Below are 18,312 nucleotides of genomic sequence, written 5' to 3' on the forward strand. Positions count from 1 at the left end.
CCCAAGTTTGCGCATGCTTTTTAAAAAAAAGGCTAATTCAGGACTAATCCATGGGAGATGTCTACCCTTCACACAAAGTACCTTAAGTGGAGCATGTTGATTTATTACATTGACTTCAGAGTAGAAAAAGTACTATGCTTTCTCAACAGGGGGAATCAAATTAAATCTAGTAGAGTTATTAGCCAGGTAAATTATAACTTCAGTATTTGTCATCAGCCAGTACCAGATTCGGTGAGTCTATCTGGATTCTTAACTAGTATTCAGTAGAGCAAAGATGAGGAATAGCGGTCAACTCTGGTTGGTTCTTGCAACCAAATTTCGAGGAAGAGCGGTGCGACTAATTGCCATTAAAATCTTAAAACTACCATTTCAGGTGTCCATTTAACTGATACATTTTATATGTAGTTCTACAAACGATTTGTTTTGAATTATACAGAAAGCAAAATTGAAAGCACATAAAGACCATAAACTTTGATGGGCCACGTAAAAGACAATTCATAGAGCAATTTTCAGTTATTTATTACAATGACAGGCATAGCAGCTCACCCTTTTATTATTGGTTAAAAACACAAGTGAAGCTGACAGATGTGGTGGACAGATCGCTTTTATTTCAATCCTTTCTTAGGAAACATTAAATAGAACTTTCTATGAACAAGATGGGTACGACTGGTATTTTGACGTTTTACAAACCAAGTGCTCCTAACCCCTTTCCAGGAGGTTATACTTAGAGCTTAAGAGTGCTCCTCTGCGAGCTTCTCAGCCTTCTGGACAACTTCCTCAATGGGACCAACCATGTAGAAAGCCTGCTCAGGCAGGGCATCATATTCACCTAAGCAAAGACACAGTAATTTATTAAATATGGACAAATAAAGCTGAAGCTTTTTCTACTATGGACAAATAAACACTATAGTGCCAGTTTGAATTTTCTTACCCCCAAGGATTGCTTTGAAGCCTTTGATGGTCTCTTTCAGTGGCACCAGTTTGCCCATGTGTCCGGTGAAAACTTCGGCCACCTGGAAGGGCTGTGACAGAAAACGCTGGATCTTACGGGCACGGGACACGATCAATTTGTCCTCCTCAGACAACTCATCCATTCCCAGGATAGCAATGATATCCTGCAGGGATTTGTAATCCTACAAAAAAGGGGAAACTAATTACCACCTTTATTCAGATGAGAACATGGGGATCCAATTCAGCCACAAACCTGAAGGATTTTTTGCACACCACGAGCAACGTCATAATGCTCAGCACCCACTATGTTGGGGTCCATGATACGGGAGGTGGAGTCCAAGGGGTCCACAGCAGGATAGATACCCAGCTCAGCAATTGCTCGAGACAACACAGTGGTGGCATCCAAGTGAGCAAAGGTTGTGGCTGGGGCAGGGTCGGTCAAGTCATCAGCAGGCACATAAATAGCCTTGAGACAGTAAATTCATAACCATAAACTTCAAATGGAGAAATCCATTTCAGTGTGTAGTTTATCTAGACCCAGTTTACCTGTACAGATGTAATTGAACCCTTCTTTGTAGTGGTAATTCTCTCCTGCATGGTGCCCATGTCAGTGGCCAAAGTGGGCTGATAACCCACAGCAGATGGAATACGACCCAGGAGGGCAGACACCTGAATAATGACAACATTGTCAACAAAAACAAAAAACGCGATCTGCCCAGTCACATGTAACCTTGCTAAGAAAAGATTTACCTCAGAGCCAGCCTGTGTGAAACGGAAGATGTTGTCAATGAACAACAGTACATCTTGACCTTCTTGGTCACGGAAATATTCAGCCACAGTTAGACCAGTGAGAGCCACTCTAGCACGGGCACCTGGGGGCTCGTTCATCTGTCCATACACCAGCGCCACCTAGTGAACCAAGTGCCGTGAGCAGAGGACTAGTCATCTCTTCAATATCATACATTTAAAAAAATAAAAATAAAAAAGGGTACAAACCTTGGAGGTTGTGTCTTTCAGGTTTATGACACCAGACTCAATCATTTCATGATACAAGTCATTTCCCTCACGAGTGCGCTCTCCAACACCAGCAAACACAGAGTAACCACCATGGGCCTTAGCCACATTGTTGATAAGCTCCATGATCAACACAGTTTTGCCGACGCCAGCACCACCAAACAGACCTGAAAACCAGAATAATTAAGTTACAGAAGTTTTTTGATAATTGGCATTATAATTTATGTTGACGTACCGATTTTCCCCCCCTTGGCATAAGGTGCAAGAAGGTCCACAACTTTAATGCCTGTGACAAGAATTTCCTGCTCCACACTCATGTCTGTGAACTCGGGGGCCTCTGCATGAATTGGGGAAGTCCTGACAATACAGAATATAATTACTTTACATGTTTAATAGTTGTAAGAATTAAATTCAAACATGAACGCACTGCTTGGTTGAGATGGGACCCCTCTCATCAATGGGTTCGCCAATCACATTCATAATCCTGCCCAAGGTCTCTGGGCCAACTGGGATTCTGATGGGAGCGCCAGTGTCCAGTACTTGCTGCCCACGAACCAACCCCTCAGTACCATCCATAGCAATGGTACGCACAGTGCTCTCCCCTTGACACAAAAGGAGAATTTTAGAAATGTGCAATCTCTTCACATTTTAAGTCGAAGTCTAAAAATAAAAAAGGTACTAACCAAGATGCTGTGCCACCTCTAGGACAAGCCTGGAGTCTCGGCCTGCGACCTCCAAAGCGTTGAGGATGGGAGGAAGGCCCTCATCGAACTGGACATCCACCACGGCCCCAATGACAGCCACGATCCGCCCCTTGGCTGTGGCCGCAGCTGCGGCTGGAGCAACATAGTTTCGACCTACAAAATGTTGAATATTGTTAAGTTGATTTCATTACGCTCCAGTTAGTGTGAAATTCCGTCAATAACCAATTATCGTAACGACCAAGTAAAAGCACATAATGTTCACATGTCTTTTGTAAGATGACCGACAGCGACTCAAATGAATGAAAGCTAAATTGAGCTAGTTATGCTAACGCTGCAGCTTCAAAGTTTTGTGCAAGAACTATATCATTTTAGAGTCAGGGGGAATAGAGTCCTTAACGCACATCAGCAAAAACCTATTGCATAATCAAAGAGGTTTTTACTCTTAACATAAGTGGCCAAATTAAGCTCATATTGTTCACTTCGCTTTCCAAGCAGAACATGGCCCCCCGTCATTTACAAAGGTCATTTCAGCTACTAAGCATAGAACATCCAATAAAGCTTGTCCTCCTTGTCGTTCAAATAACAGCAACTTGTAAATACACGCCTGAAACGACGTTATGAATATTCACACCACCAATAACTACATAACAATACATATGATCTCAAGGGCCTTCTCCGTATCCACTAGTGCACATTCGGCGTGGAGGTGACTTGCTAGCACAAACCCCAGTTAGCCTAGCCAGGAACTATGTGTCATTCGCGTTTGCTTTTAATGATATAGTTTCGCTTGGAATGTTAGGCATGCAGAACATACGTGAGAGGACAGCCGGGGATCCAACAAGTGCTTTGAGAGGCTGGGCCCCAGGCTTCAGAGCCTGAAGAGCCCCGGTGCAGCAGCGTCCCACAGCTCCTAGCATGGTTAAAATGGCTGAAGGTGGAAAGAGACAGCGGAACTGGGGCTTTATAATGATAGACGGACCAACCCAACTGCGCATGCGTTTTACGGCGTGGTGCTTGGCGCATGCGCATAACCTCAGTGACATTCTGCCCTTCATCCAGATTCTCCCCTGAAGTTAATATTTGTGACATCTGCAGAATACAAACTTCCTAATTTTACGTAGTTTATATAAATCATTGTACAATAGGTAAAGTGTAGGCCCCAATATTGACTCTTGTAATAGTTTGTCATCTAAATTTATATTGATCAACTTGTACAAACTGTTGCCAGTCTCCCAAATAGAATGTCATCCAGTTTAGTGGTATTCCTCTGATGCCATAATGTTCTAGCTTTAGCAATAAGATAGCGTCGAGTGCCTTCAGTAAGTCAATGAAAATTCCAACAATACATATTCTTTTTAACGCAGTTAGTTATTTCTTCCATTAGATCAATTAGAGCGAGTGAGATTGATCTATTACGCCTAAACCTATATTGGAACTCTGATCAAATATTCTTTTTCAATGAAATGTTGTATTCTTGAATCAAATATTTTTATATTATCTTAGAAAACTGTGGAAAAAGTGAAACATGCCGGTAGCTCGAGAAACAATGTCCGTCTCCGGCCATTTCATTTGAATGTGACATGTCCGCTCTGAAATTATAAATTGCAAATATGTGCAGGTAGTTTTACATATTCTTCTGCAACGCTCCTAACTTATCTCATACTTACATCATCTGCATCCCTTGATGTCTTATTGCTACTTGTTCTTCTTGTATCCAAGAGCTCCTTTTGAATTCGATTTTTTTTTTCAATTAGGTTTTTTTTTTTTGGGGGGGGGGGGGGGGGGGGGTGTGCACCCTCCCCCACACACCCAGTCACGGCAAAACGCGCTGAAGAAAATGTGTTAAACGGGTTTAAATTGTGTATTTGCGATATAAAGGCGCGCAGCGTCTCTCACTCCTGCAAGAGTTTGGCGAGAAATTACTTAACGCGCTCTTATCTTTTGACTTAATACCGCTTATTACATTTAATTTACTGCTATTTTGCGTTGTCGGTGGTACTTTATAAAAAAAAAAATGTTAAAAATGTATTTTATTTATATTGTGTAAATCAATAATCTATGTGCGGCGGATCCGTATGCCAAGTAATAAAATAACTAAGGCCTTACAAGATAAAAAAAATAAATAAAAATCTGCTAAATTGGGTCCAACTTTAACAAAGAATTAAAAGCATCTACAATTTCATCCTTTACTCTTAATATTATTGTTCTCCACAAGATAGCATGAACTATTATATTTAACTATTGTCAATGACTCTATTTAGAACTCTCCACATTCCTTGTATATTTTCTTTTATTGTTAAGTAGATTTAGAGATCTTTTTCACAGCCTCAACCTTTCTGTTTTCAAGGAACTTGTATAAATTATTTTTGTTTACGTTCAATAATCCTTTTGTTATCCACGGAGTATTTGTGGCATTTTTTCTTCTTTTAAAAAAAAAATTGACATTTCTTGTTGTAAAGATAAATAAATCGATCTAAAAATGTGTTGTAAGCTACATTTACATCAGACTCCACATAAACAGTTCCCCAGCTTTGAGAATCTAATATTGACTGGTCAGTATTTATTCTGTAGCAGAAATAATTGTGGCCCTTAATTGTTTTTAGGTCAGTATTGTAGACCATGAAATAGGTAAACGATAACTAATATTGTTTAGCAAAAGGCCACCAATTAGGCTAAAATCCTGTTAGCAAATATATTGTCTATCAGAGTAACACTGCTGTTATTCTAGTAGGTCTTCATGCTAAACATTGTGTCAACAAATTATTCTGTACATTTGCCTTCAGTAAATCTATATTGTAGTATTTTTTTTTGTTTTAGAAGGAAACAATATTTCCATGCAATCCTTAAATACATTAATATCAGATCCGGGAGTCCTGTAAACAAAACTTGCAATAATTGTTTTCCTTTTTTTGCATTTTACCTGGTTAAATAAAGAATGAATTCTTGGGGAGAATTCCCAAACCTCTCTTTATATATGAGCACTTATTTTCAAATTGTAAATGCTGAAGAATATAAGGCCTGCTTCTCTTGGAGAGCCTGAGTCACATTTTCTTCCCGGTCCGACTCAGTGTTTGTCTGTCAAATCATCGTCTGATAAAGAGCAGCGCCCAAAATGTCACTGTGGTGAGAACAAAATATAGCTGTTGGGACACTCTTCAGTTCAAGTTGCACCTCTGTAAGGAAAAATAAATAATTACATTTCAATATCTTAAAGGAAAAGTGTTTCCATCAAAACAAAAGTACAATAGTAAGTAAATGATGTTACTGAACACCAAAAGAAAAAGTACTACATACCATCTGGACCTTGGTTTTCATCATCGTCATCATCAATGTCAATTTCATCTGGATTGACTTGTTTGGAAAGCTCTGTTAGCTCAGAACATGAAGTATCATTCCTACACACAAAAATAATTATACACACATCAGTATTTTTTTAAATGTACAAATTAGGTTCAATGAAATGTCAAATCTGTAAGCATCATGAAAAAACAAAACCCATTTATCAGGGAAGCATTGCAGTAGATTATAACCTCATGCCCAGGGCCGGCCCAAGCCTTCAGGGGGCCCTAAGCGAAAACATTTTTGGGGGCCCCTCAACACGTCATCAGAATCAGTTTTATTGCCATTGTCAGTAAACAATTCACATATGGGAACTTTCTTCAACGTTAACAAAGCGCACCAAAACTCCAGGGCTTAATATGTTTGCCAGTTAGTTTATTCTCAACACCTCACAAGCTCAAATATTGTTAACTTAAATCCCACAATGCAACTTGGTATTCCGCTGACATCACCTCTACTCCCTGTACAAATAACACACGTCCCAGATATGTTTTTGGGCGTATTTGTGGGCGTTAAGGGTCGACAGCCACGTTAGCAGTTTAAATTAATGAACAGGGCGGGGTCTGGGGGCTCTACCCGAGAGATTTTCAGACCTTTTTCGTGTATTCTGGTGCATTTTAATGTGGTCCAGCCAGCTAAAGTAAGAGTCAAATGTTGAGGTTGTAATGCTATAAAATGATGATGTGATGAAACTGTGCCAGGAGAAAATGATTAAAGCCAGTTATTAATACATTAGTGTACTTAATTACTCAATACAATATTGGCTATGAAAAATAATTATGGTCAAATTGATTCATTTTAACTGAAAATGTAAAAGTAATAGTTATCCTTACTAATTTATCTTTTACAGCTCCCAACTGTTACTTCTTGCCTAAGTGACAAAACAAGTTATATTAAATTAAATAAATGGCATAAGCATTGCTTGATTAACAATTAACACTGATAAAACAGTGCAAACATGTTATTCCCAGAGAATGAACAGAACGAGAAGTGAAGGTCCAAACCTCACTACAGTGAAGCGACTGCGTTTCTGCAACTTTGCCACTTTTATATAAAAATGTATAGTATTATTCTATAACAGACGTAATCATAATATGTCTGGTTATTTTTCACTATCAATTTATTATAATTTATAACAAAAAGTCTAATGATGCTTTTTAAATAAATGTAAATGTTTTATTGCTCTATTAAAAGTGAATTACAATATAAATGTTTGTTCTGATCAGAACATCACACACTGGACTCCTGCATGAAACAATGCTGCGATGTGATTGGCTGATGGACCTTACGTGCATAAACCTTTACATTCCTCTCATTCCACGTTAAGAAGTCAAAGTAAAACAGACATCACGAGTCACGATTGATCTCACACATGGTGATGTGAGAGAGGGACGCAAACTCAAACCCGCTCATCTCTAACTGAGGCTGCACAGGGGCCCGGGACAGGGGCCCGGGACAGGGCCGCACACTGTTCACTCCAAAGTTTCACGTCAGAGGTTCTGGACGAGACGGCGCTCGTCCGGACCGGATCTCCGCCTCTTAGTGACCCGGGGCATAGAGGCCCCTCACCGGCCTCACCTGCAGCTAACACTACGGGGCTGGTGTAAATGTTAAGCTTATTATCTTTCATTCAGACATATTATTATGCGCGGGGCAGAGCTCTCGTCGCCTCCAGCCTGAGCGAACTAACGTGACAGAATCGTGTTGTTTCAAACAGCAGCATTAACCGTCTCTTTGTGAGATAAGTTCAATACCTGGAGAGTGTTGTTGAGTTTGCAGTTTCTTTACATCGTCAAGAAGTTTCTTCTTTCGTTTTTCGGCATCGGGAGATATATTCCTCAGGACATGAGGACCACGCAGGGACCACGTTGTGTTGTGTTTATGTTTTGCTCTTCTGCTCGCGACCAATCAGCGCAGGTTTGGTGTCTTGGTTGCCAGATTGTCATTACAAATAAATGCGGTTTGTGCGTTATATGTTACCGCTGTGTGCGCTGCCGCGCTGTGTGCGCTACTAAACTAGTGGCGCACGCTGCGCTTGCACTTCGCATAAGACGGGTTGCCAGATTGGGGGCCCTATTAAAGCCTCGGGGCCCTACGCGGCTGCTTAGTTCGCTTATAGGCTGGGCCGGCCCTGCTCATGCCGTCTGCAGTGCTTTGCCCAGCTTTGTGTGATCTTTTGTACTGTATATTACAAGTAGGCTTGCATGATATTGGAAAAAAGTAATCTTCTCACATTCAGTAATTTTGCGTGCAGCACCTGCTAATGGCTATTTCTGTTAAAATGATTTGCAGATTATTGTGAGCTCTATCTGCTTTGCAGATCACTTTTCTTCCATTTACATCTTAGGAAACTAGTACATACATAGTACAATAGCATAATACATGTACAGTACCATTTGCAGACTCTGTAAATGTAATTTCACAGGAAGTCGTAATTTTTATGCATCAACACTGACGATTGCTCATATATATATATTTTTTGACACATGCTTCCATTTGGGACAACCACTTTTTTTCAAGATGTGCTTTGAAGCTAATTATACTGACAAAGACAAACCTGACAAAGAGAATATTTTCTTTAGGTTTTGGATCATCCTGCTCAGCCTCTACGGCTCGCTGTTGTGCCTTTTGTTCAAGCTTTTTCATGTTGTCAATAACCATTTGGCCCGGAGCAAGATCAGACACTAGAAACAAACAAGATTTGAGTTAAAAATATACTTTCAATTCTGTTGTAAATTATGTATGTAAATTGACCTGAGTGTTGTATGTGGCCTGGACACTGCGTTTGATTCTCAAGTGTATCCTCATTTCCATGACGGATCTCAAACTTTTTCCACATTTGCCAGAAATCTGCAGTCACCTAAAAGCAAAATAAGATGTTATAAGATGTTTGAGGGAAGTTTTGTATTTTATTTTTTTAAAACTTCAAATTGTGTGCAGGTATACCCTAGGATCATAGATTTGAGAGCAATAGGAGTAGATTGCCCTGGCTCGGTCGATTTCACCCAGTTTACTCTCCATATCAGCAAACCGAAGAAACATATCTCTTGCATGTTCATCAGACAAGACCTTCAATATTCTTAAGTATTATATAATGCAGATTTGGAGCATTTATAGATGTACAGTGTCAGTATCAGTACCTCAATAGCTTTCTGATATATTGCTCTTTTATAGGTGACTCCATACATTTCAGCTGCTCTCTTTATGTAAATATTGAACATGTCGTGCCTCTCATCAATTTCGACTGCCTCTGTAGCTCTTTCATAAACGGCCATGGCATGGCGAGCCAACCGCTATTCCTCCTCCAATTTGGCATACAGTAGGTAAATGGCTGTATGGTAAACCAAAAAATATTATTTTCAAAATAAACATGATGATGAAAATTATATTAAAAATATAAATAAAAACAACATACTTTTTGCAAACTTTGCTGGGCAGCCATCAAGGGCTTGTTCAAATAAATCTCTTGCGCTCTCAAGCTTCTTTCCGCCATATCAGTCAATAAACTTGGTGAGGTAGGTTTTCCAAATGTCATAAACATTTGGCCACTTGAACAAAACAATGCCAAGCTCAGATGCCTAAAAAGAGAGTAGAAATTTTAGATAAAAGCATGCCAGCAATAAATCCTCTCGACATTCAATGTATTACTTTAAAGCTTTCTTCAAAGTAGTTGTGCTCTTCAAGAAACATAGCATAATTGATGATGATCTGTGGTGTTGCGATGCAATAATACAATCATATACAGCTTTTGTGGACTAGAGAAAAAAGCAAGACAGGAAAAACAAGTTCAAAAGATACATTCCTTGACATCAACTAACTTTTATAGTGTTTATATGAAACTAATCTGAAATGTTCCCAAACTCTCTTCAAGGTCAACCAACATAGACCAGACTTTTAAGGACTTAAAGACTCTGTTTTGGACTGGCTTTGAGGAATCAAAGTATTCTGCCTTCTTGGATGGGATTGTAGTTGCTTTCTATATGAGAATAAACATGCAAACAGTACATACATGTTTTTATAATACAATTCTGTTGATCAGAACAGAATCATTGATCAATATGAAAATTACAATTTATAATCTAACCCTCAGTCGGCGCAGAGCTTGTTCGTGATTTTCATGACGCAGTTCCATTTCTCCAAATTCACACCACACTGTAGCCAGGTCATCCACTTGCTTGTAGTTTACTTTAGTCGCCTTTTCAAAGATTGTTCGGGCCTTATTCATTATTGCCAGAGTACTCCAAGATGTCTATATAAATGTGAAAAGAAAGTCGCTCACATCATCCAGTTGCTCATTTTCTTCATAGAACTTCGCAAAGGAAACCCAAAGTGAGTGAGGTTTTCCGGTGGCTTTTATTGGGTCAACCGTCTGTACAGCCTCAGCATAGGTGTTAATAATCTGAAAGTATTTTATTGTATTCAAAATAACAATGAAAAATATAAAACACATACACAACGCATACAAATTCAGGGCGTCTGAGTGTTACCTGCCGAGGATTGCCATCACATAGCTTGACTCGTTTGTGCCACTCATGAATGTTGTGAGGGTTTTGCCGAAGTAGAACACTGTTTAGAAGAAGAGGGCGTCGAGTAGTAAAATGCTCAAAACGAGCTAATCTAAGCTCTAAATCACTGTCATCTGGTACAAAAACACAAAATCAGTATGCAAGGTACAAATGTGCACAAACCAAATGATCAAACTTTGCAATACTTCACTTGAGGGACCACATAATTTGACAACTAAGGTGGTAATGTGTATGTTAGTTGGTGGTTATTCGATGTTAATTTTATAAAGCACTTAATGCAAGGTAATTGTTTATTACCAATTAATGCTATTGTACACAAACTGTTATTGAGGAGTAGCGTATTATTGGTAAACATTGGTTAATGACTAATACTTTAAAAGGACAAATATTATGCATTATATATATTAATAGTCGTTAAACATTATCTTGAGTATCTTTAGAGTTTGGCATATCATGTTTTAGAACTAAAAACATCACATTTGGATCTCTGCTGTTTAACTTGGGGGGTTTTGGTGCAATCTACTGGCTGTATGGGGAATCACACACAGTTTAAGAAGAACATAGCAACGCAAGCTGGCCTTTCACTTTCGGGTCACAGCTAGCAGTTGTATTGATCGTGATTAGGTGGGCGAAACTCACAGAACTCAAGAGTCTGGAGACTGTTTTATGGACAAGAAGCAGAACCAAGTAATATGTTAATCTTATTGAATGTCTTTGTAAGTCCTTGTGATGGTTGAATATGTATTTTTGGGGGTATTTGAAGTGTCCAACGTCATCCACTGCTATCTCTGGGCGGAACAAATCAGCTGAGAAACTGTGGCGCTTTTTTATGACATACACTTTCTTTTTTTAACTTTTTAAAAAAATTGTGAACAAATTAAAGGCCGTGGCTGCAGAGCCGCGACGCGGTCAAATGGCCCAGCAGTTTCAGGAGGCGCGGCACGGCCATATAGCCTCATGGCTAACCCTAACCCTAACCTTAACCCGGCGCGGTCTAACCCTGAGCTCTATCACCAGAGTTACTTTGTTCTGCTTTATAAAAGAACAGAAAATTCTCAAACTAGCCTGAATAAAGCGAAATGCTACTCCATGTATGTTTTTGACCACATTCAGGCAAATTCTAATTGTGTATTTTTACACGTACCAGTAAGTAATTACAAGAGAATACTGCACAACTTTGAGAGGATTGAAACTTAAACAAGGTAAAGATGCACTTAGTAAAAGCTACATACAAGATTTTAAATCTTATGATCCTCTGAGCACAAAGACACTATCTTGCAGAGGAGAGACTGCACACTACACGATAATACAACAAGATAAAAAATTGGTCTGACAAATCTAGCGCACATGCTGTTTCCTGTCAAACTCCAACGCATTCAAAATCATTAGAGCATTTCACTGGTTTAAAAGCAAACATCCCTAGTTTTCATTATTTGTATCAGGTTATGGAAGGTACAAGCATGCGACCTAGAATCCTACATAATGTCTCTTTACTGTGGGCTGATCATACCATCTTCATCCTGGCCCATTTCAAGAGTGGTTTCCATCTTGGCAGCAATCATGTTCTCTTCAAACTGAGCAAATACTTGTGTGAAATCTTTAACTCTTACTACTGTAAGAATGGACTCTTCGTACACATCACGAGCCTAAAAGACACAATTAAAAAAATCTAAATGATCTAATATGTTTGTAAATTAAATATGAACAAACAGATGGATAAAGATTTAAACAAACTTTTTCAAAGTGCCCACTCCTAATGTAATAATCTGCTAAGGAGCACCAAAGTTTTCCAAGTTGGTCAGTGAAACGCGTAAGTCCTCCTCGAATTATAGCTCCGACATTCAGAGATGTAACAGGTAACATGTACATGTAACATCAGGATTCTAAGAGATCAGGTCACAAAGTTCATGCCACAGCTGAAGATAAAAACAAAAAAGTTTAAGAGTTGTTAAGAAACCACTTATGCAAAAAGAGTATAGCCTACTTGATAGTGTGATTTGCCCTCCTTGGATACAAAGCTTTCATCATTGACTATAGCAGCAAGTCACATCCAAGCGGCCAACAGAGCGCAAATACTCTATGTATTCCTCTGCATTCTCTGGAGAACTCTGAAGGACAACATGATAAGTTTAAAGAAAATCTCTTTTTACATTGCAGGATTGCAGTAACATTGCAGGACAGTTTAGAATGGAATACCTTAAAGGTCCCATAACATGCAAAATGGACTTTTCAGAGCTTTTAACCTTCTTACATTGCTGTTTGTGCTTCATATATGTTCCAGAGTGTTTTTTTGATTGATTCCCGCAGTGTTTAGCTATATTACAGACTATCTCCTTTCCTCGAATCTCCAAACTGACGGGCGGTGGGGCAAGACCGCGTCATCATCCCCCCTCTCCACCCCCCTCCCCCTCCCGCCTTTAGATAGTTGTACCACAGCTTGTAACTATTCAACACATACGTTTAAAAGCAATTAGGTAGGTTGGCATGGTGATGATGGGACTGTATTTATATTACCTGCCCGGGAGCTCTTTCAGAGCACGTTCATAAATCATGTTCAGAGTTGTTTTGGGTCCATTTTGCTTGAATTCAATATAACGTGTCCAGCATTTCACAGAGTAAGGGTTCTTGATGATTTCCTCTTCGTATGGTAGATCGTCATCTTCCTGTAAGGGAGGACATAATCATTGAACATTGTAGAAACGTGGTTATTGAATTGAAGAAGACTTATGGTTGCACAAAAATAATAAATATTAGACCAAGTTACAGTCCGTAGGGACTAACGATGCTATATTTAAACTCTAAGCAAACCGCATTTCATTCTTGGGAACCTACGAAGGCATATTAGAGCCATATAAGTGGTTTAAAACACGCAGATCAGCGCGAAAGATTTTGAAATTTTAATTACTAATTATCTACAAAAAGTAGTAAATTTGTGAGGAAAAAAACATGCAATTTTGGATGCAAAATCACGCATGTAAAATTCGAGAGAAAAACACACGCAAATCGGCCAGAAAAAAACAGTCTTGTTAGTATGGCTCCTATAATAATGTAACAGCCCAATGCGAAAATCTGCGTTTAAAAACATTTTATATTTTTCTAGCTAAATTCGTCCTTTTTTTCTGGCTGATAAACTCGAAACTCCCCTCGCCCCCTCGATAAGTGGCCCAAATAAGCAAGGACTCAAATAAGGTTCACTATAAATGTTTTCCTTGCTTATCATTCTAAGGTATCAAATATTGGACTCGATTGGAGTTAAAACTATACTTACAAACATGACGTCAGGTTTTCATGTTGAGCACGTTGCAAACAATTCCAACTTTTTCTCAACGAAGCAAAAGAGACTAGAACTATAAGTTGTCATCTGGTGGTTAGCTCTTGAAGAAATAGCTGAAGTCTGGCACTGTGACCGCGCAGCAGCGATCTAGTATATACTTCTATCATATACTTTTATGATATGCTTGTATTACATACTTCCATGTCAGCCGCGCTCACCAGTCAATGTGTAGGTGCTCCTTTTTGACAGCAGGGGGAGCTGTTCAGCCACAGAGGGAAAATCACCCAGAAGCATGAAAGTGTCTACGTGAATATTACAGACATATGGGTAAACGTAAAGTGATTTGTTGTGAGAGCTAATTATAATGTAATGCAATGATGGATAAATATTAATACTACTCAATTTAATTCTGCTAGATCGTCTTTGGTCAGGAAGAGTACCTAAACCCAATCTACAGCATCAATTCACCATTCTGGTATTGTTTATTGCTTAGAAATCCTCGAAATCCTCTTTAATTACCTTGGTGACAAATGTGATGAATGTTTTAGCTTGTTTACAGCACCTAGAATGGTCCTTGCTGGATAAATGCTCTGCGGTTGGATAATATTTTGAGATCTTTATTTGAACAACTGAATATGTATATATAAGTGTGTTTATTGAAAAAAACAGTCATTTGCAAGGTTAGGTCTAGTGAATGATGATGTGGTGTTTAATGCTTGTTTGTTGGGTAACGCAGTTTACTTTAGTCTTTATTTGAAGGGACAATGTATGTTTATCCGGGGCCGGGTCGCGGGGGCAGCAGTCTGAGCAGGGACTCCCAGACTTCCTCCTCCCCAGACACTTCCTCTAACTCCTCCGGGGGGATCCCGAGGCGTTCCCAGGCCAGCCAAGAGACATAGTCTCTCCAGCGTGTCCTGGGTCTTCCCCGGGGCCTCTTCCCGGTGGGACATGCCTGAAACACCTCCCGAGGAAGGCGCCCAGGAGGCATCCGGAACAGATGCCCGAGCCACCTCAGCTGGCTCCTCTCGACGTGGAGGAGCAGCGGCTCTACTCCGAGCTCCCCCCGTGTGGCCGAGCTCCTCACCTTAACTCTAAGGGAGCGCCCAGCCACACGGCGGAGGAAACTCATTTTGACCGCTTGTATCCGCGATCTTGTTCTTTCGGTCACTACCCAAAGCTCATGACCATAGGTGAGGTCAGAAAGTAGACCGACCGGTAAATATAGAGCTTTGCCTTTCGGCTCAGCTCCCTCTTCACCACAACAGTCCGATGCAGCGACTGCATCACTGCAGCCGCTGCACCGATCCGCCTGTCGATCTCACGCTCCATCCTTCCCTCACTCGTGAACAAGACCCCGAGATACTTGAACTCCTCCACTTGGGGCAAGGACTCCCCACCCACCTGAAGAAGGCAAGCCACCCTTTTCCGGTCGAGAACCATGGCCTCGAATTTGGAGGTGCTGATTCTCATCCCAGCCGCTTCACACTCGGCTGCAAACCGTCCCAGTGCATGTTGCAGGTCCGGGTTTGATGGAGCCATCAGGACAACATCGTCTGCAAACAGCAGAGATGAGATCCTGTGGTCCCCAAACCGGACACCCTCCGACCCCTGACTGCGCCTAGAAATTCTGTCCATAAAAACAATGAACAGAACCGGTGACAAAGGGCAGCCCTGGAGGAGTCCAACATGCACTGGGAACAGGTCTGACTTACTGCCGGCAATGCGAACACAGCTCCTGCTCCGGTCATACAGGGACCGGACAGCCCTGAGCAAAGGGCCCCGGACCCCGTACTCCCGGAGCACCCCCCAAAGGACACCCCGAGGGACACTGTCGAAAGCCTTCTCCAGATCCACAAAGCACATGTGGACTGGTTGGGCAAACTCCCATGAACCCTCGAGCACCCGATGGAGGGTATAGAGCTGGTCCAGTGTTCCACGACCGGGACGAAAACCACTCTGCTCCTCCTGAATCCGAGGTTCGACTATCGGTCGGATTCTCCTCTCCAGTACCTTGGAATAGACCTTACCCGGGAGGCTGAGGAGTGTGATCCCTCTGTAGTTGGAACACACCCTCCGGTCCCCCTTCTTGAACAGAGGGACCACCACCCCGGTCTGCCAGTCCAGAGGCACGGTCCCCGAACGCCACGCGATGTTGCAGAGACGTGTCAACCAAGACAGTCCTACAACATCCAGATACTTTAGGTACTCAGGGCGGATCTCATCCACCCCCGGAGCCCTGCCACCGAGGAGTTTGCGGACAACCTCAGTGACTTCAGCTTGGGTGATGGATGAGCCAGCCTCCGAGTCCCCGGTCTCTACTTCCTCTTCGGAAGACGTGACTGAGGGATTAAGGAGATCCTCAAAGTATTCCTTCCTCCGTCCGACGACATCCCCAGTCGAGGTCAGCAGGCCTCCACCCGCACCGTAAACGGTGTTGGTGAGGCACTGCTTCCCCCTCCTGAGGCGCCGGACGGTTTGCCAGAATTTCTTTGGTGCCGACCGATAGTCCTCCTCCATGGCCTCCCCGAACTCCTCCCAGGCCCGGGTTTTTGCCCCTGTGACAGCACGAGCCGCGGCTCGCTTGGCCTGCCGATATCCGTCGATGACCTCCGGAGACCTACAAGCCAAAGTGGCCTGATAGGCCTCCTTCTTCAGTCTGACGGCATCCCTTACTTCTGGTGTCCACCACGGGGTTCGGGGGTTGCCGCCACGACAGGCACTGGAGACCTTGTGACCACAGCTCCGAGCAGCCGCATCAACAATGGAGGCGGAGAACATGGCCCACTCGGACTCAATGTCCCCAACCTCCCCCGGGACATGGGAGAAGCTCTCCCGGAGGTGCGAGTTGAATACCCTACTGACAGAGGGCTCCACTAGACGTTCCCAACAGACCCTCACAATGCGCTTGGGTCTGCCAAGTCTGTCCGGCTTCCTCCTCCGCCAGCGGATCCAACTCACCACCAGGTGGTGATCGGTTGACAACTCTGCCCCTCTCTTCACCCGAGTGTCCAAGACACAAAAATATTAAGCTTGTAAAAAACAAAGATGTTCAGATTTCCATCTGTAGTCCCTGATTCACAGGAGTAAATAATACAGAGCAAACAAAACACCATTCAACAATAAGATCATTTCACAGAGTCCACTTTCTGAGCCAAATACATTCACACACAACCACACATCTCATTCAAGTATTTACATAAACATAAGGCGCATACATGGCCAACATCAAGAGAAGTTGTAGTATTCTGCTGCTTATATTTTAGTGATCATTTTGCCAGTACTGTAGCTTCTTGTTCAATGTTTTCATGCTGCTTGTTTCGGTCTTGATATATTTTAGTTGCTGTGGACACAGAGACTGGCGCAAGAGGAGCAGAGGCCAGATGCAGCTTGAACATAGATCCAATAAACAAAGTCAAGGTCAGTGAAAAGAAAAGCCATATTTCACTTGTGTATGATGAATTATTGCCTTATTTCTTTGCAGCATCCTCCTCATTAACCTTTGTATTTAGCCAGTGTTTTGGGACTAGACTATATCCTCTTTGTTTTGTATAGGCTTATTGTACAATACATAGAGCATTACAGTTTGCCGTTCAGGCTGGTAGGAAACTTGTTGAGGCAGAGAAATGTGGATCTTGGATCATTTTATTCATCTGACTAAGCATCAACAGCCACATGTCAGCCACAGTCTGGTGTGTCTCCAAATGTATGTTTAAGTAACGTGCATTAGCTTGTAAAACAGTGCTTACACAAAATGTTGCAGGAAAGATACCTGCAGGGGATGGAAAATCAAAGCAGTGGGGGCATAAAGAGCATCCAATTCACGCCCTTCCTCCTGCCACACACTCTCCTGAAGAACTGGTCGAATGGGGCTTTGCAAACACTCCCTGCCAAGCATTTTGACCTTTGTTGTCTGCAACCAGCTTGTTTGTGTTATACAATGCTGTTTAGTCCACTCTTTAAATGTTTGTATTAACATATTTTATAGTTTCCGATTATTCTTTAAACTTTATTTTTAATAAGTTGCACCTAAAACACACAAACACCCAATAGCCGCATTCTTGCTTTGATGAATAATGTTAGTATTAATAATAGTTGTTTTAGTTTCAAATTAGATGTTTATTTGTTCTAAATGAGAATAAACACAAATCAACTACAAAGCATAGATGCATTGTGTGTGAATTTGACTCAAAATGTAATTCATTTAATAAGAGACACAATGTGGTGCAGTGTTGTTGCCCTATATTTTATGTTCCATTTACAGGACATTTGTAACTGTAATTGTCGTCTCACTGTCTCTTGCATGTTTTCAGTAAATCACACACGCTTACAAATGCTTTCTTTTGTGTTATCCCAGGCGAACCATGGTTGTTTTAGACATAAACATAGTCTACGGGCACAAATGCTCAGCTGAGATTCCTAAATGTCAGGCAACTATAAAGAATGTACAATCAAGTTACCAAGCAACCAAGGGCTTTTTGTTTTGCCCTTTGGTTTACATCTTCTT

At 41.4% G+C, this 18,312-nt stretch overlaps 1 protein-coding gene and 1 pseudogene across 2 annotated transcripts; both read right to left on the reverse strand.

The window, feature by feature from the left end:
- Positions 1-591: 591 nt before the first annotated feature.
- Positions 592-3,667, reverse strand: LOC140374545 (ATP synthase subunit beta, mitochondrial). 2 transcript variants are annotated; one of them, XM_072461515.1, is made up of 10 exons: positions 3,484-3,666; positions 2,649-2,822; positions 2,393-2,567; positions 2,201-2,322; positions 1,948-2,132; positions 1,702-1,860; positions 1,498-1,620; positions 1,205-1,417; positions 932-1,133; positions 592-829 (listed from the first exon to the last, which is right to left on the reverse strand). In XM_072461515.1, exons 1-10 carry the CDS (start codon positions 3,662-3,664, stop codon positions 732-734), a joined length of 1,632 nt encoding a protein of 543 aa, XP_072317616.1. In that variant the 5' UTR covers positions 3,665-3,666; the 3' UTR covers positions 592-731. The 2 variants fall into 2 exon arrangements, with proteins under 2 accessions (XP_072317616.1, XP_072317682.1); XM_072461581.1 differs by having other exon boundaries at positions 694-872; positions 904-1,133; positions 3,484-3,667.
- Positions 3,668-5,710: 2,043 nt separating this feature from the next.
- LOC140364616 (pre-mRNA-splicing factor SYF1-like) lies at positions 5,711-12,402 on the reverse strand (annotated as a pseudogene).
- Positions 12,403-18,312: the final 5,910 nt, after the last annotated feature.

The sequence above is a fragment of the Eucyclogobius newberryi genome, unplaced genomic scaffold (assembly GCF_026437365.1).
Source record: "Eucyclogobius newberryi isolate DKJ021-1_F unplaced genomic scaffold, fEucNew1.0.hap1 SCAF_1, whole genome shotgun sequence".
Classification (NCBI taxonomy): Eukaryota; Metazoa; Chordata; class Actinopteri; order Gobiiformes; family Gobiidae; genus Eucyclogobius; species Eucyclogobius newberryi.